Genomic DNA, 25,871 nt, shown 5'->3' with positions numbered 1-25,871 from the left:
AGCCGATCGACACATCGTTTTCAAACCCCCGCTGCCTTTCGCTACTCGGGTTAAACATGATATATAAGTCACTTTGATAACTTAAAAATGTTATTGCTTGCCTTTTTCAGTGTTTTATTTGTTTGTGAGTAAATCGGTTTGGCTGAGATTAAAGTTATTAGATTAAATTAAATTTAACTTAATTAACTTTAATTAATCCCTCGGGTGGGTTCCTCCGGGGTTTTCACACAGCTGAATAAACATCAAACAGAAAACTAATTAAAGAAAGTGTGAGACGGTCGAGAGTTTACGCCAGCGCCCGGTTATATTTTAGATAGCAAGGAGCAGACGGCCGAGTTTCACTCCACCGAGGGAGCTCGTGACGTACTACCCGGCTTTCTTTAGACCGCGAAGGCCAGGTCCTCAGGTGGAAGCAGCCTCTGAATTTGGACATCCCCGCTCTTTCCGGACCTGCTAATAATAACGGTGACATTTAACGTATTTTATCCGATAAATAAACACTGTAAAATGTATTTATCACCCCCCCCCCCCCAACAGCCCTTTTGAATGTCTCTCTAATTCTGAGGTCTCAAGGTTGGGAAAGTATGGCCACAACACCTCACTCTTGGAGCACTTTTTTGCCACATGTATCGCAAACCATGTCTCAGCTGTTTGTGGAGGTAAAATACGTCCGCACAATTACGCTCAGCCATTGTTGTGAGTGCGCACGCCAAGGGGCTGCGAGACATTTATACAACCGTATTTCGCACATGACTATGAAAGGCGGAAGAGGAAGTAGTTCCTTTGAATGTAGACAATCCGAATGTTATAGTTTCTTTCCACTGTGTTGCTGTTAATGATAAACTACAAATTAACCCTAAATTACTAAAAATATTGATATTTTAATGTGAGAATCGATTCTAGAACATAAATGACTGGTATCGGAGGAATCGATATTTCAGGATCGATCCGCACATCACTAAAGCAGATATACAAGGAAACTCTTAAAGAGACATCTCTGATTGTGATTTAACTCGTTTTGCAGCACTGTCACTATATTGTTAGGCCTCGAATGAGGAATTTCTAGTCATGATAGTAAAATATATATTTTAAATTAACTTGCACCAACATCAAGGTGGGGTAAACTGCTGCCAATCAAAAGCTAACTGACACAAGATGTAAATCTGATGCACGTTACAGACCCTGGCAAGTAATTCCAAGGCAGTAAAGGATCATCTGCGTAAGAAGTTGTGGAATGTCTCAACAGACGGCTGACTTCAAAGGTTTTCAACTTCCAAGTTAGTTTTAAATGACTCTGGAAAAAAAAATTAAAACATAACCTGAAGCTTTAAGGCAATCAAGTGTTATTATTGTTGTGGCTTAAGTGCAGAGGTTTCGTGCTATCAGTCAGAGGAATGCCTGGCACCTTGTTTATGCTGTCAACACAATCCCACCATGTGCCCCCTAACCTCCCATCTGCAGCTGCTTAGAAACTGTTCTAACAACTACGAGGCTGAGAAATGCTGTAAGGAAGTTAGAAACTAGTGAACGGACCCCTGGATTCATGGAGTGGGAAGTTGCAGAAAGACGCTTTTCTTTCCAAGCTCCTTAGACTACGATGACCTGGACGACTGAGACATCACAGACATAAAAGATGGATCCAACCACTGTCACATCACCCACTACTTTGTAGCTATTTAAAACCTTGACTTCAACCTCGCAACTATTGCCATCTTGATGTTTTGAAACCAGACATCATGGGGCAGGGTAAATCTGACTGAGAAATTGAGAGACTCTGCACAATCATTGTTGCAGCTATGTGATTTTACCTTGTTTTGTTACCTACTTTACTCCAAGTAGATCAAAGAGAATGCAAAGATGGTATCATTTTATATTTAACAAGACATGAAACCTTCAGTTGACACCAAAAGCCTATCAGTAAAGTTTTTACTGAGTGCATGTATCAAGTGACAAGCTGTGCGGTTTTTCCATAGACTTCTATACAACCAGGATCATTTCTTTAATCAGATTTGCCACCCCCTGCTGGCCTTTAGCAAGAATGCAGGTTTAAGCTCTAGTTTTCACCAGAGACTACGTCCAACTTTTCCATAAATTTCATAAAAATAAACTGCAAGTTTAAGAATGACAGGTGTAGCCTTAAATTCTAAACAGTAGATTGAAAACAAGCTGCGATTTTCATAGTAATCCAACCTCTCAACAAATTTTCAATTTCAGCCACCACTCATTATTTCACCATTAACACTGCATATGACTTTATCATAGTGTCACTTAGAGAGCTATCCTATCTTACAGAATCCACTTCAGATAAGAAATACAAAGCTTAGACTCTGATTCTAGATGAAGTATGTCCACTTACTACTCAGAACTTTGTCCCAGCTGATGTCTATTCATACTTCTGTATTTGTCAGTCCACCCTCTACTCTTTCACCTTCCCTTCCACAACCTTTGTGAACTTCTGGATGTCCTCTGCCATCAGCTGGGGCTCTTCCATAGCAGCAAAATGACCACCGTGGTCCATGGGAGTAAAGGTCACAAGTTTACGGTACTTCTGTTTGACCCACAGCTTGGGCGTGTGCATCAACTCGTTGGGGAAGCAGGCGAAACCCGTGGGGACATAGACTGGTATCCTGGGAGGAGACGGTGACAGTTGTGAATCAGCATTAAATTTTACTAAACAAGTCATTCTGAATATTTCAAAATTAGGTTTTTAAATGACAAAGTTGGGTGGCACAGAGCTGTTGAAGACTGTTAACAACAAACACCTTTCAACCAATAAGATGTTGCTGATGTGCTTTATGGGAATTTGGCATTTGTTCTCACTTACTTTGCATGTGGAGCATCAAGACCTTGGCCAAAGTTTTCCTTGTAGAACCTCATGGAGGAGATAATGCAGCCAGAGGTCCAATAGATCATGACGTTTGTCAGCAGGTCATCTAGAGAGAACTTCCTGCAACACATGACCCCACTGATATAAGACTACTGACAACTGAAAAACTAAGGAAACAAGCCTATTTCAGAATAGACAGCACTGCTAATACGCATGCTACTACTCAAGTTCACAACTTCTTATAACCTTCAATCCAATTTTATTTATACAGCACCAAATCACAACACCAGTCGCCTCAAGGTGGTTATTTTGTAAGGTAGACCCTACAATAATACATACAGAGAAAACGCCAACAATCAGATGACCCCCTATGAGCAAGCACTTTGGCAACAGTGGGAAGGAAAAGCTCCCTTTTAACAGGAAGAAAACTCCAGCACAACCAGGCTCAGGTGAGGGGCAACCATCTGCTCCCACCAGTTGGGGTGGGGTTCCACTAATATTAGTGGGACATATTCTAATATTCTGCTGTATTCACCGTGTGAGTCCTCCATCATCCAGGTTCCTGAAGTCATGGCTCGTCCATGTGGAGAACTTCTCCAGAATGTAGGCAGCTAGACCCACTGGAGAGTCATTCAGCCCTCGACCTCAAGGGTCAGAAAGTAAAATATAATTCAATGTACACAAAATATTTTAGGAATCTTGAGCAAATAAAATAATTTGAAGGGAGATTACAAGTATATTAAGTACAGGAAAATGCAACCAAGTTCCCCTGTCAGACTTGAACTGGGTTATGCTGCTTGAAACCATCTTCTCCAAGTTCTTACCCACAGTGTCAGGCTTGGTGGCCTGGATATGCATGTAGCCAGTCTCTTTGATGGATTCTACCACCAGTTTCTCCATGCAGGGAAATAATCGCTGAATATCAAAGTCAGTGAAGCCAAACAGCTTAGGGAAGTGCCGGCCAAGCATCATGGACAAAGCCATGGACAGCCCTGGCTTGGAGGGCGGGGCAAAGTTCAAATGCAAGCCTTTGACAGTTCTGGGGGTGAAGCAAAAAAAAAAAAAAAACTGCTTACAAAAAAGATGTCCAGAAATACAAAAATGTTTGCATGCCTCACAGAGGTCTACTGTTCTTTGAACAAGTATACTACAGAAAACTATCGCCATGCTCAGAATTTGGTGTAATATTTCTCAATAAGACGTCATTTATACCCAGTACATTTGGTGTAGCTCTTGTATCACATACTTGGGTTCCAGCTGAGCCATGTTGGTGGTGACCAGCCAGCCCCAGTCTCCACCGTGAGCGTAGTACTGCTGGAAACCCAGACGCTTCATCAGTTTGTGGAAGATACGAGCCGCGCAGACCGAATCAAAACCTGTTCACATGGAGACAGAGTTAGAAAATGCAGCATTCTTGCATTTCCTTCACACTGACTTTACTGACGGTAAATTCCAACATTTATTTTAGTGCTGCTAACCACTGACCATCCTGTTTTCTCTACCAGCTGGCTCACTGGCCAGGTCTCTCTGATCTAATCGTGATAACTGATAGAAATCAGCTGCATCTCCAGAGAGGATCTCATCCTTACAGTCAGACCAACTGCAACATTTAACATCTGGAGCTCAGCTGTGAGTTAAAGGGCAACTCCAATCTAGCTCTGCAAGAGGTTCATGAGGCACTACACTAAAATTGGCGAGTACTGCTGCCACCATCTGCAGTCCAACCACTACAGTTGAGAGACACAGTGGAGAAGCAGCTAATTATGTTGCTCATTTATAAAAAGTGGATGTGTGCACATATGAAAAAGTGCCTGATTTCTGATTTTTTCCACTCTGCGACCTCTCCAGGGTCTGGGATAGGAAGATGAGGAAGGTCCCCTTCTTTCTTACTTAGCTTATTAGGGTCAACCTGGATTTACGCCGTTTTGTGTATTTAATGTCCTTTGTACACTTTGTGACTGCTTAGGGTTTACCAATTAACAAAAAAACTACCCTGCACCCAACTTGTTAATACAAGTTGGGTGCAGGGTAGTTTTTTTTATTTCCCCTTCAACAAATATGGTTATTTTAAAGTCTTTGACCATGATAAAAGAGTCTAGTGATACTGTTACAACAGTGATGATGGGATAATGTGGCCAAAGTAAAGAAATCCCAGGCTCACCTTTCTTATGTGGTGCTTCAGAGAAGCCATAACCTGGAATGGAGGGACACACCACCTCAAACACGAGGTTGTGTGGGTTTGACAGGTCTGTGAGCAGAGGGATCAATCCATAGAACTCATAGAAGGAGCCAGGCCAGCCATGGACCATAATCAGTGGAACAGCACTCGTCCCTTCTGGCACCTTTTTGGGTTTCACATGCAGGTAATGGATATCAATGCCTGGACAGATTTTTAACAGGTTAGACACAACCAACAGCATTCTTCTTCACGAATGTGGCAGCTTAGTCTCACCCTCAATCTTGGTTTTGAAGTGAGGGTACTGGTTGAGCTTGTCGACCTGCTTCCTCCAGTCAAACTCATTTCTCCAGTAAGACACCACCTTCTGCAGGTACTGCGAGTTGAAGCCATAATTAAACTGGCTGTCCTCCAGTGAGGGAAAAGGACGAGTCAGATCAATCCTCCTGTAGAGGTCCTGACAAGAAATAAGAGAAGATGTACAAGTCTATTTGTACGAGGTGGAATTTCTCAGCAGCAAATGCACCATCTATCCTGTGTGACCAACTGAGAGGAAAACTAACCTCCAGCTCTTGATCGCTGGTGGTTACCCTGAAGGAGCGGATAGTGTCGTCCTCCCCAGCATCACGGGGTGCTCCAGAACCCCACCAGCCATCCTCTGTTGTTAGGACCTGATTCTTACTCCTCTGAACCAGGAAGTAGATCAGTCCACCAATCACCAGAGCAAGTAGGACCTCTGTGAACATGATGAGAGTCTGCAAGAATGAATGACAGATAGGACAGAGGAAAAAAATGAAACAACATCTACACCCAGGCATCATTTAAGGTAGTAGCCATGAATCTGTCATCTATAGACTGTGCTATGCTGTACCTGTATTTTGTCACTTTGTCCAAAAATAAATAATTCTTTTTTAAAAAGAAGTAGTTTGCATCCATCCACGTTAAAAATGTAATCAATTTACTACTGCACAACCCCCTTACTCTTATTTTGAATTGAATTGAATTGATATACCTTTATTAGTCCCACAAGGGGAAATTTCATAAGGCTGCCGACCACGCAATGGCGGCACCATCTTACCCTCCAACCATACATACATTACACAAAACATCACATGGGAAAGACAGGTCAGAGAGGTATAACAATGGAAAATGCACCACATGAGGAAAGATAAGGAGAAAAAAATAACTCCCCCCAGACTGAGCTCCAACAGGGAGATCAGTTTGAGAACAGAAAAAAAACACCTCTGCACATAGCACATGAAAAAACTCTTAATACACCAAAGAAACACATGACAAGCAACAGGGGTGGGTAAAGGGTGCAGCATCAGAAGGGAATAAGCGTCGAAGGTGTTTGGAAAGGGAGGGGGGATGAGTGTGTGCATATCAGTGTATATGTATGTGTGTGCATGTCCAGAGTTCAGCTGAGACAGTGTCCTTCGCCCTGCTAGGCTAAGTAAACAGTCTTCCAGCCAACCCAGGTGGCCTTGCATGGAATGGGAAGGAACAGACTAAACACAGTCGTTATCAGGGAAAGTTCAGTCACTGCTGAATTAGTCCAAATCCTGAACTTTGGTTCATAAGGATTACCTGCACCAATGCTGACCCCATTATTGAAAACTTTGGCCGGGTTCATTATACTCTAACAGAATACAGCATTGTGCCACTCCTTGGATCCTTATATTTTTCAAGGAAAATTGGAAATGGGTGCGTTGATTTGTTCATGTGCAAATTAGCATACCTCAGCCTTTTCTCCCTTTCTCCTTTCCTTAAGAATGGCTGTATGACAGCCGCCCTTCTAATGAGACCAGTTCTGATGAGGCTTCAGTAAACAATAGATGGATCAACTGAAGGCCCAGATGCATCTCTCATCTCTCAGGTCCTGTCTCAGGTCTTTGCTAGATTTACTTACTATGAGCATGATTTTCAGATACCTCTTACCTATAGTAGAGTGTCTTGTGACTTCTTATTTTATTGTATACTTATCCAGTTTCCTCAGATTTTTTAAAGGACTAAGTGCACACGTGCCAAGACTTGTAGCTCTTTAGGAATCACCTCGTTGGTGGAAAAATACTATGTCTGTCAACTGTGGCATCGTTGACAATTTTTATAGATTTAACTGAAGAAATGGGAATAAATTATGTGTCTTTTGAACAAGATGCTGGGAACGATGTGCTAATGATGCCATTTAAAAATGCTCTTTGCCAAATTAGGTGTCTTTTTTGGCAATTAACTCCATTTACAGTGGTTTAACACAAAACAGCAGAAAATGTCCACAGAACTTTGAAAGATCTTCAGAAAGCCTGAACAGCTATTGCTCTAAAGTCTGGCGAAATGAGGGGGTGATGTCTAGAAACTAAAGGAAAAGAGCACCAAGTCAAGTTAAAGGGATTATGCTGATATAATAGTTTATGCTAGATCTTGTGCGGGGCTTTTACTCATAATAAAGCTACTATTGGTACTTTTAGTGAAGTTCAGGCTGAGAATCTGAATAGCAGTACTCCACAGATCAGACAGACTTTAACTTAAGTTGAGTCATTTGTCATGGCCACGAGTTTAGGAAAAAAACACGTCGAGCACACAAAGTGTCAGTGTTGTGTTGTATGGTTGTTTTGCGGTTAGCTAATAGGATTAGACAGCAAGACCGAGCGGCACCTCAGTCACAGAGCAGTATGGCAAAGCTGTTCACGATCAGTAGCGTGCATGCGCACACTCACACAGTGTATTAATCCACAATAACCGAGCAGCGAACACTGGACACTTAATGGTGTGCGATACTGCATATTTTGGTATCGATCCGATACTAAGTAAATTCGGGCCAGTATCGCCGATACCAATACCGATACTTTTCAATAAATAAGGTGGATGCCTCATTGAATTGCTAAATCGCAATTAATTTTCATAACCATAAGTGTTTTTTGTGATGTTTCCTTTGGTATTATTAATTAGTTAAAACCCAGGACATAATTAGGAGAAATAATTTATTTATAATTAAATAAAAAACGTTTTATTATTGTGGGAACTCGTGGTCTGCGATGCCGCTGCAGGTGAGATGGACTCACCTTCACTGCATCTACAATGATGCCTCGCCGGCTTAAAACCTGTGCGCTGCTTGTGCTGTTGTTGTTTTTGGTGTTGATGTGTACAGCTGGCAGCAGGAGGGCTGCAGCCATTGAATGTAGGCTACTGTTACAGCAACCGTGTGGACAGCGCGCGGCTCGGGGTGAGCCGGAGGCTGGCGCGCCAGCGGGACCTGCCAAGCTGGAGACAGAGGTCGAGGTGCGCGGGGGTCCTGCCATGCCTGAGGGCGGCGTGCTATCCACTTCGGCACGCAGGCTGCATAGTCCTGCGTGCCAGCCGTCTGCCCAGCTGCCTGTGAGCCCCAGCTCACTTCCACGCCTGCTGCGACGCCGCTGCTGCTTGTCATGGGTGGTCATCAGGTCAGCTCTGGGGCTTCCGCTGGAGGCACGGGCGACCGCCAGAGTGGACACTTCCTCGTCGCTGGGCTGGGGCACGGGGCGCCGATGGTCCGGGTTGATTCCCTCGCCTGCTCGCGGGGTGAGGTGAAGTGGGCGAGGGGGGTATGTGGCAGGGCATGTTCTGCGATGCTGCTGCAGGTTTGGTGGTGGTGATGTGTACGGCTGCTAGCGGGAGAGCTGAAGCCGTTGAATGTACTGTTACAACAACCGTGTGATTATTGTAAGAATAAATGATGCTGCGAAGCATGAAAATGCCATCGGGTCTGCCGTGGTGGCGATCTTTTTTTTTTTAATCTTAAGTGCACGCAAACCAGTAAACAAATGAAAACAAATACTGTTGATAAACTAATACAAAAATTACAATTAAAATTCTCAACAACAAAAACAAAAAGATATAATTAATATGTAAACAACTTAACAACCCCCAAAGTGTCTAAGTCACATCACGTGTCAGTGCAACACCGAAACATAAGAGTGGGGGAGAGGGAGCAAAGTGTGCCTGCTCTCCACTGACACAGGAGCGGTGAAGTCCAGCGACCTGGTTGTTTCGTTTTTGCCGAAAGCACAGCGTTGTAAATGAGCAGAACTCAAAGTAAAGAATCGATATCACCAGGCTAGTATCGATCCGATACCGATGCCGACTTGGGATCGATACTATCGATATTTGGATCGATCCGCCCACCACTACCGGACACATCAGTGGCAGCTAACACGGGCCAGACTGCAATCCACTGGTGGAAAAGTCTGGACTGAGACCCTGTTTGCGTGTGTAATTATTCAAAGAGGATACAAAGTTCAGCATCCCTGGTGGCTGTTAGCCCTTTTAGTCAAATGAAATAGGTCTGTTTTCTCGAACAAACTGCCCCATTCACACGAACACTGCAGCCAGAAATGCATCTGCCGCTCTAGATCCGTCCAAAAACGCTACAGTGTGGTCAAGCTACGAACACAGATTAATGACTATTTTTAATATTTTTAAAAATAGATAAACAAAATAAATGATACAACTTGTTTATATATGATATTTGATATTGATATTTTGCTCACAGGTATTATCATAGAGCTATAAGTCACTAACAAAAACTGATGACGACACAGTGGGAGCTTTCCCACGCACTATTTATGTCAAAGTTAATCTCTTTACTGGAGGTATGCGAGGTGGCCGTACCTTTTAGATTGTTGGTCGCTTCTTCTTCTGCTCATAAAATCAAAACAATTCAGCAGTCAGGAAAAGTAACATAGCTCTTCGCAGTTTTACTATTAAAGGTCCGGTCCAGAAGGCTGCTCGCTGCTGGCGGCGCTTTTCTGCTCCACTGCGAAACCAGCGTTTTTTTTCCGCCCTTGTGTCCCTGAACTGAACCAGAGCTGAACGCAGCAACAGCACGAAGCGGGAGCAGGCAAGAACTAACTTTTGTCCTAGAAACCAAATGCATGTGGGGATATCAGGAAGGGATCATGGGAGTTGTAGTATTTTATGGGGAAACTGTTTTTAAATTGGTTGGGAAATAAAAAGCAGGGGGAAATGGAATCCGGGGTTATGATAGTCAACTGAAACAATGTTCACACTTTGCTGCACAACAGGAATAATTCGTGCTTTCAAAACTGAAATTAAATGACATTTTAATTCCATTCAAGGCAATTCTTGTCTGTGATCAGGACTGTGGAGCCCTCCGGTGTCTCAATACAACAAGTTCTAGGGCTCTCATCTTTTCTCATCTCTTCCCCAGAAGATGGCAGGCATGAGGGGGCAGGGAGCTTGGATTAAATGGGAGAATCCAATAAAATGAAGGCTCACCGTTTATTTGTTTTTTTGCCCTTTATCACCGTTCCTCTTCCCTGCTCTCCCTTTTCTTTCCCTCAGTCATGTCTGTCCTGTGAGTAGCAAGTGAAAATAAAATAAACAATTAAAACAAAGGTGAATCAAATAGACCAATACGGCAAGGCTGGGATGGTCCATTTGGTAAAGTAAAACCGTTGGGGATCTTTCTTTGCCTTTAGACAATAATTGTGATGGCAAAAGAACCAAACGGGACAGGTGAAGAAAGAAAAAAACGAAGGCTCACTTGGACAGATATCTAATGCAGAGCCCTAGGACATCAAATGTCTAATCCAAGCTGTATGTGATATCTCACCCAGCCATACAAACCTCCCGATGTGGAGCAAGGCTGAAACACCTTCCTGTCCAGTCTGTTCTGGGAGAGAGACACTCACTTATGTCTCATTAAAGCCAGCCACCAACATTTCGGTTAATATTGCAGATGCCCTCTTTTCAAATGAAATAAACAAATACAGACAAGAAAATGAAATACTGTAATTCTTTATTTCATGCCGCAACATTTGTACAGATTAGCTTTGTCCAGTTGCTGTCACAGAACTGATAGGCAGCCTCCTGGACTAGTTAATATCCTTATTTATTGCTGTCATATATCAAAATACATCCAAAGTATTGCTCACCAGTCACAGTCAAAGCAAACAAGTTTTGTATTACCACAATGGGTCCTGGAGCAAAGAGAATGGTCAACGTCTCAAGGATCAGACTTAATTGTTTTCCCCTCTCTAATCAGGTGAAGAGTATATACACACCTTTCTAAAACGCTTTAATCAATTCTGGCAGATCTAAGTGTGGAAACAGTGGTCTACAGTGGTCAAAATTAAAAAGCAACATTAAATATCTAATGAGAAACATTACTGGCATTACTACTTTTACTTACTTTAATTAAAACATGATAAAAAAAAATATTTACATGGTATTCAGTCAGAACAGCATAAAAAATATATATATATATATATATATATATATATATATATATATATATATATATATATATATATATATATATATATATATGCTACCCAATGGAGTTATCTATTGCTACTTGTATTATCGCCTACAGTTGCACAGGCATAAAAATACTTAATTTGGATTTGAAAATGCACAGGTTACAAATACTTACACAGTCGACTGCTCCTCATGTTGTCACAGTATAAACTTCACTAAGTGGTCACTGTCAGCTGACCTGGCAAGTTAAAGCTTGAAAAGATAAAAACACCAAATTGATGATGTGACACTGCAGAGAAATCATCACCCAGAACACGATGAGGCAAACATCTAGAAATAACTGTGGGAAATGTGGGGAGGTGAAAAAAAAAAAACAAAGTTCCATCACCTGTGATGTGGAGACTTGCCACATGTTCATATTAGAAAATTACATATTCACAAGTTTATGTCATGTAGCTGTGACATTACACTCATAATTACACACACTGCCTCCCAGAGAGCACCAAGGAGGAAGAAGTGGACAGTGAGTGAATCTGAGGTAGCAAAGCCAAATTTAAACACTTTGGAAGTGATCACGCAAAAAGAAAAAAAAAAAAATGCTTTGACGCATTAGTGCATTTTTCTCAAAGCCTCTAATATCATTTTTACAATTTCAAATCAAAACTAGATCTCTCTATAAAAAGTATTCACATCAAAATTAAGACAAAACTTTTCTAATCTGACTTTCTGACAACATCCCTGGTCCTGAGAAGAAACACGAGTCCTAGTTCCACTGTACAGCTTATCAGAGAGGGTAGCATGTTTCCATCCCATCCTTCACAATATGCACAAGCCACAGAATTCCTAACAGGAAGCCATACTTACAAAATCATCTGTATTAGCCAAGCTGATGCTGTAAAATTTTTAGAATTGGGGCACGGTAACATGTACCAAAAACATAAGCATGTGGTGTGTTATTCTTTAAGTATAAAAACAAAATATGTATATACAAAAATATACATCCTAACAAGACATTCCTAGCAGAGGCGTTTCATTTTTCCCCTCGTTTTGTAAACTTTTATGTATACATTTTAATTTTTTTTAATTATAAAAAAGGCAATTTTCAAAAAGTCCATAATATCATGATCATCAAAAATTCAGTCCTTCAGTTGAGAATTAAGCAATCAAAAAAATAAAAAGTACACAAATGTCAAATCGGTCAATCCATTCATATTTTGGGAGCCTTCACACAGCTGTTTATACTGGGTTTAAAACAAACAAAAAAATGTCCTCAGCTCTGAGTGTCCAGGGTCGATTTCCTCAGTAGACGCGGGGGATGATCCGGTAGCGGACAGTTCTGCAGTACTCGTCCCACGCCGAGCCGTACTTCCTCCTGCACTCGCTCATGTCACGCGAGTCTCGGTGTACAAGCAGGATGATGAAGTAGATCATGTAGTACCACGGCAGGAGGTGGCTGAAACCTGCAGTGACAAAACAAGGCCCACATCGCTTTAGCCTGACTGTACTCCAGAACATTTTTCTCCAAGTTAATATCAGAAACATTAGAGAGACACTCAAGGCAAATGGAAACATTCACAGATTAACTACGACGTCCAGGGAAAAGTTAAAAAACTTTTGGAGCAGAATTGAGTCTTTAAAACAGATTACACCATGGCAATGTGCAGTTTTTATGTCCCTGTGAGGATTCAAACTAGTACCAAACATCACATTGTGTTCACCAGAGGGCAAACCAACACAATGAGAGGCTGAACTACTTACATGGGTACATTAATTTCAACATGAGATTTTCCTTTTGCACACATCACAAAATGAACAACTGAAATAAATAATAAACACAGAATTTCAAAACTACTGAATAGATATTTGATGCCATGAGTCTCTTGAAGAAGTCTTCTTCAAGAGAAAAAACACTGACAGAGCTACCAGATAAACAGGTAAAGCTTTGAACTCTGTGGTGCAGGAAGTAAAGATGGATGGCAGTGGAGCTGCTTTGTTTTCCCACTTAAAAATTATTAGTGGGATTGTTGCAAAACAAATATGTAATCAAATTTACTGACAGCCCACTATGTAAAGGAGTTGCAGTTTACCATTAGTTTACAGATCACCCCCACACAATGGTCGCCCGTCTCTGGGCTTGGTTCTGCAGGAGGTTTCTTCCTGTTAAAAGGGACTGCTTCCCTCCTATTGTAACAAAAGTGCTGGCTCACAGGGGGGCTGTCTGATTGTTGGCGTTTTCTGTTTTATTGTTGGGTCTTTACCTTACAATATAAAGCACCTTAAGGCGACTTGTTTTGATTTGGTGCTATATAAAAATGACATGAACTTAAAAATAATAGGGTGCTTCTGTGCTGCTACAAACTCCTCTGCCTGTCCTGCTCTCGACTTGTTTTGTATTTAGCATCCTACATTCTTTATTACATTAACTGTAAATGCCAAGCAAACTCACCACAGGGTAGGGACCAGGCCAGAGCCATGATGAGGTCTCCCAAATAGTTAGGGTGGCGAACCACTCCCCACCAGCCAGAGACCAGCAGACTTTTCCCTGTAGCTGTAGGGATCGTTTTCAAATCTGGAGAGACAACAAGAATAAAAAGATGACTGAATAGTACCAACATGTACTGAGAAACATGCAATAACTCATTTGTGTTTCATTTCATTTTCTCTTTATGTAATGTTGATCATTAAGATTTAGGCCATTCTAACACTGCATCAGATTGCTGTTTAGACTGATGAGTATTATAAACTGAATGAAAAAAAAAAAAAAAAAAAAAAAAAAAAAAAAGGACTGGGTACCATGAGGGCAATAGAACCCCATCAGCCTTCAACAGCTGAGGGGTTAATTTAACAACAACAACAAAAAAAAAAAAAATCAGAATCAGAAAAAAATGTGTATTTAGTGGACTATTTCATCTTAGTACTATTACCTCAGACAATAAAGAATGTTCATCAGGAAAAGAAACATAAGCCTGTTGCATAAACGAGACTTAATTTGGGATAAGCCCACAGGAGAACTTACGGGACAGTTTAGGGTTGGATGGGTTTCTCCTGAAGGCATTCTTCTCAGAGTTAGATTTTCTGAAGATATAGAAGCCAATCACTGAAATACAGAGAGAAAGGACACATCAAACACCAGAATGACTCAGCAAAATATTAAAAACATATGAAGAGGGTGAGTGAATTCAGTTTCATGCTCTCCCTCACATTTGAGTGTGACGATGGCTATGACTGCTGGCAGGCTCAGGGCGTTGGGATGGAGGACCAGGTAATACGCTTGCAAGGTGTACGTAAAAGGAACCCACACCAGATCACCAAAAGCCAACATGAAGCCAAAACCATCATGCATCAAGTCCATGGTGGTCAGGATAGCCTCCTGGGAAACAAACACATTCATTTGGTCTGAACAACAGATAGGCTGGCAAGTTTACAACCTGTGAACCTGACCAGTTACTTCGTGTAAAATTGGCATAGAAAAATACTCTGCTGAGCTTACCTCATTCCAGAGGCCGTCCACCACGTAGAGCAGCTGGAACAGGTTCACTAGGATCATGGCATATGATGGAGCATCAAGATTGTGCTTCTTCATCTCAGCCAACGCCATGGCAAAGTTGATCAAACACTGCACGCATAAAAACACACAGAACTAAAATTATTAGGAAAGATTCCTGATCACCCGTAATGCAGAACTGCCATTTGTGGAGAACGCAAAAAATGTTAAAATGTGTGGGAAAACCTAATGCTGAGGCAGCATCAAAGCAGCATACTTTAAACTATTGAGGTTTTGTAGACACATGACCACCAACCAAGTGACATTAACTTTGGCTGCCATTTTGGACATTTAACAACAAAGGATGACATGAATAAGGCCCTATTCATGCAGGTGTGACCAGTCAGGGATACCCCTGAGATACAATATTATACCAGTTTTCCTACCAACCAGTGGTTGCTACACATCCAATACGCCCAACAACTCTTGAGTCACTTGCGAAACCACAAAAGTCCACTGTTCTGTCTCTCCCTACCCATCTCACCTCATATCTCCATAAATGTCATCAAGATTAACAATCTTTCCACTCCTTGTACTCTTTATAGCTGCCCTCACTTCTTCATTCACTAACTGTCGTTTATCGGTCTCTTATGTCTCATTTTCTTTATTCATGAACTCCTCAAATGACTCATTCCATCTTCTTAACACACTTTACTTAGTCAGTAGTACATTTCTATCACTTTCCCTAACCATCCTAACCTAAACTTAAAAAAATAATAAATTTAAAAGATTCAAAGATATTCAGCTCAATATAGAAGGAACGTCTTTCTTCTTTAAATCAAATCTAAACTGATGGTCTAATTTAACCCTACAGCAGCAGACAGACACAAGGAACTCTTTTAGTTATATCAGATGACTTAAATTTAAAAGGTATTTCCCTGGATGGCCAGCAGAGAGCACAATGTGTGCTTCAGACTAATTTTAAACAGATGAAGCAGAACTAATGAAACAAAGACAACCCACCCAGCCAATGAGTCCAGGGCGCATCTCACAGAAGAATTTCAGATCAAAGTTTTTGATGCGGGGATTAAGTTCACGTCCTTTGAAAAAGTCATAAACCACATTGCCTGGAGAAAAGACAGAAGCAAACTCAAGGTCTGCTGATTTACATAAACTGGCAAATTAAACAGATGAAGGGGCACAACAGAATGTACGCAATCTTCTTACCTGAGTTTCCCCCCAGTGCCAGCTCTTCTGAGGCGGCATAGCGAGAGCGGACATACAGGTAGATGCTGAGCAGGACGGAGATGATGAAGGTGGCAGTCGCCAGCTGGAGGAAGTGGCTGTGGATGTAGGTAAGATCAGCACCCTGGTGCACTGCTACTGCCACCACTATAGCACTCACCATTATGGCAAAGAAACCTGGAGGTACACACAGAGGCTGAAAAAAATATACTGAACACCACAACTAGAATAATAATAAATATCATGACACAAATAAATGACTATAGTTCTTTACTATAAACAGTGTAGCACAAAAAAAAAGGACAGAGACATTTATCGGTTCAGATGAAGCTACAGTTACAAATGAGTGATCGTCAGTGACGTGACTTAGTAGTATGTTCTTATTGGGAGTTGCTTCACACAGACTCACCATTGGTTCTGTACTTCAGCCTCACTCCAGACCTCAGTGGCATGCCCTCACTCAGCTAGAGAAAAAGAGACAAACACCAGCAGCACTTTAGTGGAGCGACTTGGAAAAAGACAGATTGAAGTTGAAAGCCAAACATCAACTTAGGGTTTGTATTTAAAAATTTCAGATCTTCTCACTCACTTTTCCAACTGGCAGGATGTAAAGCAGTGCCTGAAATAAGATCCAGAGGATGACAAAGCAAAGAGCCTGGGCATCCCAGAAGGTGTCAAGTGGAGGCAGAGGAGGGGGGGCGTTGATCAGACTGGGGTCCGTTAGGTTGCCTTGAAGTATTACAAAGAGAACCCAGGCTGGCAAGAAGAGCAGCCAGAAGTACGCTCCTGTAGGCAAGACAAGAAACAGCAGGAATATTAACAATATCAGTTTGGTCAGGTTCAGCTTTTCCTCGGCATCTCTACCACCATGCTCCGATAGATAGTTAATTTTTTGTGTGTCTAACTGATTACAAATACACCGAGTTCGTACAAGCTCACAGAAGTGAGGCTGTGGCATGAAAATGCATTTTTCCTATCCTCCTACCTATCTTCCCTCCAAAGTCGAGTGGGGCGGAGGGGATGGTGGACGGGGCTGCAGCCTCCTTAGCCTTTTTTTCTGGCTGATCTGGTTTGGCTTCAGCTGGTTTGGCATCTCCGTCAGCCTTCCTACGGCGTAGATTATAAGGGCCTTGGTTTTTCTCAGACTCTGCCTCCACCTTAGCTTCAGACTTCTGGAATAAGATTTTGGGTTATTTAGAATTGGACACAAGTCAACAATTCATATTAATACAACTCAAAAGCATAACAATTTCAGCCAATCAGTAGGATAATGCAATCCAACTATTTGCATCTCATACAGAGGAAATCGATAGAACAAGAAACAAAGTTACTAATATCGAAATATCACAACACAAAACTGCCTACACCTACAAGCCTACACTACTACCTACACTGACAAAATACATGAATGAAATAATTAGGAGATTAAGTGTCTTAGCCCAATAAAGATCATTGCCGTTTGCTGTTATGAAAAGAACATCTTTTTTCCAGCCAAAAAACAACAAATAAACTGTCAGAAATCTGCAGTAAATAAACATTAAAGTCAAAGAAGAAAAAGTTTTATATCTTAACTTAAATGCAGCACAGATTACTGCACACAGGACTTTAGACTGTCAGAAACAGGCACAGTAAAGAGGCAGCACATGCTAGTGCAACATGTGACTAGTTAAATGAAGTACAGTCTTGTGAGAGGAGCCCCCCTCAGTTAGAAAACATACATGGGCCCCCGACGTGCATGTATCATGACATTCCATCAACTGCAACTTACCTCAGAGCCTTTTAGTTTTGTTTAAAACCTTTTCACTTGGAGTGTTCTGCACAAATGTTCTTCTATGAGCCAATTATTTTGAGACACTTGAACCTTTTTAAATAAAAGTTTTGACACGTTTTTTGGGGTTTTTTTTTTAAATTGCAAGACAAAACTCACCTCAATCACTTTGCTAGCAGTGTTATTCTCCTCTTTCTTTTCATGCTTATTGTTGCTACTGTTCTCTGCTGCCTTTGTCTGTTCCTGCTCAGCAAACAATGGAGGGTGATTGATGGAAATGACAGAGACAAAAACAAAAAAAATAAAAAAACAATGTGAGGAACATACAGAGGGACTGTGATTGTGTTATGGTCAAACACCAGAATGAATGACTCACAATTTCCCCACAAGGACAAGGTACTGATGAATTAGGACATTTGATAATGGACTGGATCTTGCCAGAAATCTGTGGGCTATTTCACAGTTAATGGGACAACTTCTGTACCGCACACATTTTTTAAAATGTATTTTGGGTAGGGATGTTCCTGGCAACAAATCTACAGTTGTCTAAACGAGGGGAAAAACCCAAACATTTGCATTAGTCCAGTCATCACGTTCCTTGTTAACCAAATCATGTTTTAAGTGTAATTGAAATGTGTGGCACCTGAATTTCCATTCTAGTATTTCACACCCTGGTGCATAATTTGGCCAAATCTGTGGGCACTATAATGTCTTTGAACCGGTAACTTGTGTTGTACATTAATAAACTAAGAATATGTTTATCTGTCTGGCATTAGCAATGGCAGCAATGTTTACATATCTAGTTTTGCACATCCTTTGTACAAGGAGAATCCACAGTACACATTACAATCTCATGCTATGGCACACTAAGTAGCACTCTCCACAAAAAAGAAATATATAAATAAATAAATCACTACAAGTGAAATAATATACTCATGTGGCAAAGTGAAATACCAGAACTTCATTAAGCACACAACTACTATCAACAAAAAAAATTAAAATTAAAAAAATGAACCCATTGGTCCAGGACCTTATGAAAGATTACTATAACTGAAACTGAAAGCAATGTAGACAAGTGCTGCTCTGAGCGTGGAGACGACTGTCATCTAGTCACAGTTCACTTTTATCGTTGCAAGCGTCTCATGAAGTACTTAGTGCGTCCTTAGCTTTCTGCTTCTTAATTCTTCAATTTCCAACTCCAAATATTATCTGGACACATTTCTGACTGATTACATCGTTTGATGGGTGTCAAGTTTTATGAAGGGTGACTTTGACAAGACTATGTCTGTCTAAGCAACCCATTGGCAAACGGCATTGCAGTGAAATGATTGATATAATGATGATAATAATAATAATAATACATTTTATTTATAGGCACCTTTCAAGACCTTCAAGGTCACCTTACATTAATACAAAATAATTAAAAACAAAAGGTAAAGACAACAAAAAACAACTATAAAAGCTAATTAAAGTAAAAAACAGAATAAGACTGAGGCATGATGAAGTGTATGCAATTCTGAATAGATGGGTTTTAAGATGTGATTTAAAAGTAGAGAGAGGGAGTTTGTAGTCCAGAAATCTGGTGGATGTGTTCTAAAGTCTCACGGCAGAACAACTAAAGGCTCTGAGTCCCATGGTAGTCAGGCGAACAGGTGGAACAGACAGAAGGGACTATATAACACTGATATAGTCAGGTAACTAAAGAAGAGACTCTCTATATGTAGTATGTCTTCATTATAACAGTTACCTGCATTTATACACTTTCTGCTGGCATTCTTCAACTTCTCCTTATCATGTTTTTGACAATCACTACTATTCTATAATCAGACAATGACAAGGCAGCACAAGCACTTACCACAGGGCTGAGCCTCACTTCCACTGTATCCTTCAGTCTGGTATCTCTGCGAGAAGACGGTGTACTCTCTGTGATTGCTGTTGCAGCGACGGCTGCCACTGTACGAGATGACGAACGACGTGTGGTCCTTGCCGGGGAGCGTGAACGGCTGCGACGGCGGCCTGGTGAGCGGGAACGAGAGCGAGAACGGGAGCGGGTCTGGAAACCAGTGACGCTCTGAGGGAAAATAACAATCGGGAGGAGAAAAACAACTGAAAGGGGACTGCTATACGTTTATCATTTAAAAAATGTTGCAAAGATTAAAAACTGAGGCTGAATTTTCACAGAGCATCATCTTACAGTTGAAATATATTCCTGACCATACCCATGACAGTTCTAAAACTTAACTATTAGTAGAATGCTACAGACATTACAGCTACAGTGATCCCTTTTACATGACTTAATAACTGCATACCAGTATCATCACTGATTAACAATCCAGTCTGTGTTTTCTCTTTTATCTTTCCTTTAGAACAAAAATATAACTAATTTAAAGCATTAGCGCTTCATGGTTTGAACCTACACCCACAGTGGTTAATGTGCAGATCTGACTTCAATGTTGAGGAAAAAAAAAAGAAAAAGGAAAAAAAGAATTCACAATAAAGCACTCAGTGAAACCGAGTGAAGAGTCAGCTGCAGTTCACAAGAGCACGTGACTCTGATCCTACCTTAATGTCTTGCTCCTTGAGCTCCAGCTCTGTACCATCTTTGTAGATGACAGTGTAGAGCTGGCTTTTGGAATCAAAGCCCAGCACCTTGACCTGATAGTACAGGCTGCTGCCAGGCCAGCGGCCCATCACAGTGTCCCCTTTCTGGTACTTCACAGTAGGCATCTTCATTGACCTGACAAGGAGTTAATCAAAACAGAGCAAGAGTTCAGTACAGAAGGAAGTACAACAAGCAGGGGAGAAAGTGGCTGAAAGTGAAACAGAGAGGACAAGAGAGAGAAGCAAAGAAACTCGACCAGACTGATAGGAGATATCAGGAAAAGCAGAGCAGGACTAACTTGTTAAATAATAATCAATTTAAACCTGCCACTGGTATTTACAGTAAGGCTCAATCATTTGAAAAAAAAATGGCCTCGTCACTGCAGGCGGCCCCTTCTGTCTCCTTTCGTACCACTGAAGCACAGCATGTGAAAGACAACGAAGCTTGAAAGACAACAATAGCAGCATCTCAACATCTCAGTGCTTTCACTTTTACTTGACAGCTTTGGCAGTAACTTTGAACTTTTGATAAAGTGCAACGGTGGCCAGGCAATACATCTGTAGTGACTGATCTTAAATATCGTTAGTCATCTTAAGTTACTCTGATGCACCACAGTATGACAACGGTCTCAAAAACTTGAACATTCTCACAGAATGTGCTTTGCAAACACAGAATGGAGCAGCAGCAGCATCATGTTAGTGAGGTCCTGTTATGAAGCAGAATATTTTCACATAACCATCTTAACATTCTGAAGCCAAGAATGACAAGCCGATTTGCTGGATCTAACCAACAAATCAGACATTGTACATGACCGGTAAGCAACCTGTCATCCATCTACATGCAGTGTTTTTTGCTCCCTCTGTGTTTATTTTTTATCCAAATTCTATAAACCACACTAAATGCTCAGCAGAAAAACACACCTAAAATACAGCATTATTACTAGTTACTCAGCTGAAAAGAAGACTTTTAGATCATCACTGCACTTATCAGTCTTATATTTCTCATGACCAAATATCAAGCAGATGTGAGAATAATGATAACACTGTCACATGGAGGAAAAACAATGAAGAATGTGGATTTTATAACCTAGTAATAAAAAGTTCTTAAAATGTGCTCTTAAAATGAGAATACGAGCTCTTCCAGTGTAAAAAACACAGCCTGTGGACACAGAGTGTAACCGGCTTTATCATCTTTCTGGACACTAGACCAGAATTTACAACATTAACAGGGTGATATATTCAATTAATCCTGTAACTAGCATTTAAAACCAGAAACCCAGCACTAAAGTGTCTACTGATGTGACAGCAAACTTCCGTAAAACCACTGATTTCTCTCCCCCTGACAGAGTCACTGCCCCCTGCTGGATTTACAAAGAATCCGGGTTTGAGGCTTTTCTGCACCAGAAGCTTAGACCATCTTTTATATACAGCCTATGTTTGCAAAGTACTGCAGGAAATATAATTCATAATGTAACTGCACAGTGCAATTGTATTGAGAAAATATTTAAACCAAACATGGAGAAGATGTTGCTTAGAGCCGTGAGTCTAAACAGGAACTTAATTAGAGGAGGAAAAATAAAATTCCACTATAACTACAACCTGACCAGAGATAACTAGCCTGCTGTGGCCACTCACCAAAGATTTATGCTTCAAAAGAATTAAGGCAAAACATATCTAACCTGAGGACATCATAATACAAGGCTACATCCACAGTTAAGGCTAAAACCCCAAACTACACAGGAATACAAAAAGTCCACCCTGTCATCACTTCTGATTTTTTTTTGTTTTTGTTTTTTTTGGCAGATGTGTGAAACCATCTTGGCAGAACAGGGGTGGTGCAGCAGCTTTCTGAGGTCATCCTCATATACAGAGGTTAAATGCCATTTTTGGCAACCAACTGTCAAGCTTGTTTCCTGTGTCTCTATTTATCCACCCAGTGATGTTATAGATATTCAGTTTACAATTTCACAATTGACGACGTGTATTAACTAACACTACGGAACGGCAAAATCCAACAGGAGTGCTCATCACTGGACACAAAGAGGAGGGCCAGGCAAAGTCAGCATTATAGAACATCAGTGACCTGGGAGGCTCAGTGTCTAGAAAACCAACACACTACTGCAGAATTGCTGACAAGTCTGTCCCTGCGAGGTTTATCCAGAGCTGTCTGTCCCAGTGAGTCGCTCCATTCAAGTCACAGCAACAGGCAAGGAATTTCACACAAACTGTCTCTGTATTCATGAGTGAATTTACTACTTTTGACCTGAACACGCATTCACTGGTTTACCTTTGCTGATAACCTCTTTGGGCAGCAAATTATCAGAATGCAGTTTAACTCTGTGACTTCTAATATTTAAATACTTATTTTATGGAAATAAAGTGTTTTAAATTGTTTATTTTCCTTTGGTAGAAGTCAAGATATTTTACAATTGCAAATAAATAAATAAAAACATTTTTTTAAATCCTGGTTTCCCTTTCTCATTAACCATTTGCTTGATAATAGTCTAGTACTGAAATGTTGAAAATTGCATATATTTCTACAACAGAATAATGGATCAGTACTTTAATAACCACATGAAAGCAATGCCAGACTTTACAGCATTCAAGAAGAGTTTTGGTTTCAAGCTTTAATCCCGATCTGTTCTGATAATAGTTTCAAACCACATACCCCAATGACAGCCAATGTCAGCAGTGATGCTAATTAAAATTCCATAGTCCAGTAAATGGCAGGTAGGATGTGCTTTGAGTTATTTTTGTTTTGTTTTTTTAACTTTACACAACATTTACTGAGATGTGACTGTCTCTATTGGTATATTATTGTATTGTTCTGAATGTCCTAATCTTACAATCTGAAACTAAAAAGTGAAACTAATAAAAACTGAATTAAAACCTTTGTAAATATTACAAATTAAATTGAAACAAGTACATTCACCAGGAATCTATCTGAAAGCAAAAAGTCAAACTATAGTGAAACGAAAATTAAAATATAAAATATAATAACTCTTTGAAAGTTGTACTTTCTACCATCAAACGTCAGAAATTAAGCATGGTGTACCCATCAATGAAAGACTTTTTCTTCAACTTGACAATCAGTCTCTTGTTTGCCTTTATAGTCACACAGTAACTCCACTAACTTACAAAGGCTCCAACTGTCCAATCACCACCGTTATAACAAAAAAAAAAGCAGGAAAAGTGATAAATTTCCACTGCTAACTGATCGAATCTTCGAAAAACACAAAAACCCACAGCATCTGCGCAAACACCCCATCTCACAACACGACACACCCAAAGTATGTCCCAATGCTGCTTTCCTGGCTCGCGTGCAGGCTTCCATATGGGATATGTGGTGTCTCCTGACTGAGGAGAGTTCCCCCTCAGATCCCCCCTTTGGGCTGATGAAAGGATATGGCTATAACGTGGGTGGGGTTTAAAATAGAAGACAGGCAGCCACCCTATCCACCCCTCAGCTTTGTGCTGAAAACTGCCCCACCTGGTACGCAGTCCATTTGAAATGTAACATGCGAGTCAAGTTGTAAACTCACACCAAAAAGTTAGATAAGTCATCTAAAAGGACAAAGGGTATGTACACGAGCATCTCTGGAGTAGGACAAACCGAACTGTTTTATTTTGGTCCACATAAAAGGAAAGGCAGATAACCCACAGCAGCACAAACTTTACTCGGACTATTAAGGCGCCATCAAATGTCAGGTTACTGCAGTGTTTAGACATACTGTAGTTCACACAGTCTTATACTGGTAAAAAGAATACGGAGTATAAACCGTATCACGACCGCACTCATGTGGCTTCAAATGTTAAAAAAGGCGCACTTTTGTATCCATTTTCCTCCTTTTTCACTGCCTTCAAATATATGCATTATACAATTATATACATATGTGTATGTGAGATATGACATACATGTGAATAACTGGAATTACTTGTCAAAGCGCCGCTTTTACTGATCGCTTTAACTGCAGTTTTTGCGCTTGGGCTAGTGGGGTAAGCGACACTTTTCACGTACCCTCGGATAACATAATGGTTATTGCCAAAGTGCAGGAGCTGTTTCTTTAACGAAATACGCTAGCTTAGTTAGCTTCGAGATAGCGCGGATGCAACTACAAGCGACAGAAAAGGAAAGGAGGGAAAACGTCATGCATTCAAATACTGTTGGCGAAAAAAGCAAAAGCACCCGCCATAGAAACAATACGTGGGCACGTATGAATAAGTTCGGCAAAGCTAAACTCGCTGACAATAACGCAACAAACCCTTTAAAAAAAGGACACACAGGCAGCTGAAATTACGACTGAGTTAAACGTTCACGTTACGATCGCTTAAAGACTGTTTCACTACCGGGCACAGTCTAATTTCTGAACTGTCTATCGTTAATCTGCTTGTTGGCGAATAGCCCGAACAGAGGTGGGTAGTTACACTCGCAGTTCCGCTTACCAAAACCGACAAACTCTAATAAAAACTTGACCTATCGAAGAGCAAGGTTACCACCACACGTTAAAACAAATTCGTCCAACTAATTTTTTTGTTGTGTTTTTTTTTTCCCACTTCAACCAACAGAAACAAGATAACCTTTCAGAAATTAGCCAAAGCCTACAACGCCGTTATACGACCAGCTTGAGTTAGCTTCGGCTAAGCCCCAGTTTTCCAACAAAGAGAAACGTAAAGAGTAGTTGCTCTTTGCATTGCCAACACATGCAATTGGAAGACGGACTTACCTTAATATTGTGCGAATAATTCCAGTAAGTACAACTGCTAAAATATCCCGATCACGACGACGAATTAATAAATTAAGCTTAATATTTTTAAAAACGAACTTTGCTAACGTTTGACGTAGAACTCGTTCTCCCTCCCTCTTCGGGCAAAACCCACCAGTGACTTCGAAGGCGCGAAGGCTTTCGATTGGTTAGTCCAGCGTTCATTTCAAACGACTCTGCGATTTCATTGGTTGTCGGTGGATTTTAACTGTGTTGGGATTGGCTTTGAGAGAGTCACGACTACTTTGTTTACCGGTATCAAATTACTGTCAGACAAAACAGCGGTATTGACAATAATATCCCAAATTAAACTGTGTATGTATAATATGAATACTTTTTGCTTTATAAACGCGAACATTCTGGAGGGCATAATGAAAATTCTTATTATGAGACTAACAATGTTGGAATAAAAATAGTATTAATATAAACGTATTTTTCAAACTGTTAATACTTAACAGTTGCTATTTTTGTTAGTACAGCCTACTTTAACTGATTGCAGTAACAAAAAATGCGGTAAAAGTGAATGGGAATCATTCACTTAATTCTCACTTTGCCTTGTCCAGGCAAAGGCTCTGGAGACACATGCTTTCACATAAGTCACCTGTGTGACATTGATTTTAATGCAGAGTTACAAAATCTCTGCATTTAAATTTACACGAAAATTGCATCACTATTTAGCAGTTAACAGTTTTCTGTCATCAACTTCTTTTTTGCTGTAATAATGCAGCAACAGAAAATCCTTAAATCTGTGA

At 40.7% G+C, this 25,871-nt stretch overlaps 2 protein-coding genes across 5 annotated transcripts; both read right to left on the bottom strand.

Moving 5' to 3' along the window:
- Window positions 1–1,011: 1,011 nt before the first annotated feature.
- ephx1 (epoxide hydrolase 1, microsomal (xenobiotic)) lies at window positions 1,012–9,895 on the bottom strand. Of its 2 annotated transcripts, XR_005695322.1 has the most exons (10): window positions 9,648–9,895; window positions 5,567–5,758; window positions 5,280–5,460; window positions 4,989–5,207; window positions 4,074–4,203; window positions 3,652–3,866; window positions 3,363–3,471; window positions 2,825–2,947; window positions 2,357–2,627; window positions 1,012–1,294 (listed from the first exon to the last, which is right to left on the bottom strand). XR_005695322.1 is itself a non-coding variant. In XM_040028254.1 (9 exons), exons 2-9 carry the CDS (start codon window positions 5,747–5,749, stop codon window positions 2,417–2,419), a joined length of 1,371 nt encoding a protein of 456 aa, XP_039884188.1. In that variant the 5' UTR covers window positions 5,750–5,758; window positions 9,648–9,895; the 3' UTR covers window positions 1,012–2,416. The 2 variants fall into 2 exon arrangements, 1 of the variants encoding a protein (XP_039884188.1); XM_040028254.1 differs by having other exon boundaries at window positions 1,012–2,627.
- A 2,010-nt stretch (window positions 9,896–11,905) lies between these two features.
- On the bottom strand, window positions 11,906–25,258 carry lbr (lamin B receptor). 3 transcript variants are annotated; one of them, XM_040028224.1, is made up of 14 exons: window positions 25,081–25,258; window positions 20,318–20,492; window positions 19,611–19,826; window positions 17,915–17,998; window positions 16,973–17,159; window positions 16,577–16,773; window positions 16,397–16,451; window positions 15,970–16,164; window positions 15,766–15,869; window positions 14,749–14,874; window positions 14,460–14,628; window positions 14,275–14,355; window positions 13,705–13,827; window positions 11,906–12,718 (listed from the first exon to the last, which is right to left on the bottom strand). In XM_040028224.1, the coding sequence occupies exons 2-14, from the start codon at window positions 20,486–20,488 to the stop codon at window positions 12,558–12,560; spliced, it is 1,869 nt and encodes a 622-aa protein (XP_039884158.1). In that variant the 5' UTR covers window positions 20,489–20,492; window positions 25,081–25,258; the 3' UTR covers window positions 11,906–12,557. The 3 variants fall into 3 exon arrangements, with proteins under 3 accessions (XP_039884158.1, XP_039884168.1, XP_039884177.1); XM_040028234.1 differs by lacking the exon at window positions 25,081–25,258 and adding an exon at window positions 23,642–25,067; XM_040028243.1 differs by lacking the exon at window positions 25,081–25,258 and adding an exon at window positions 23,495–23,634.
- Between the last annotated feature and the right edge of the window lie 613 nt (window positions 25,259–25,871).

Source organism: Simochromis diagramma, unplaced genomic scaffold (genome assembly GCF_900408965.1).
Source record: "Simochromis diagramma unplaced genomic scaffold, fSimDia1.1 OVJJ01000746.1, whole genome shotgun sequence".
Lineage (NCBI taxonomy): Eukaryota > Metazoa > Chordata > Actinopteri > Cichliformes > Cichlidae > Simochromis > Simochromis diagramma.
This window is presented reverse-complemented; position numbering and strand designations above follow the sequence as displayed.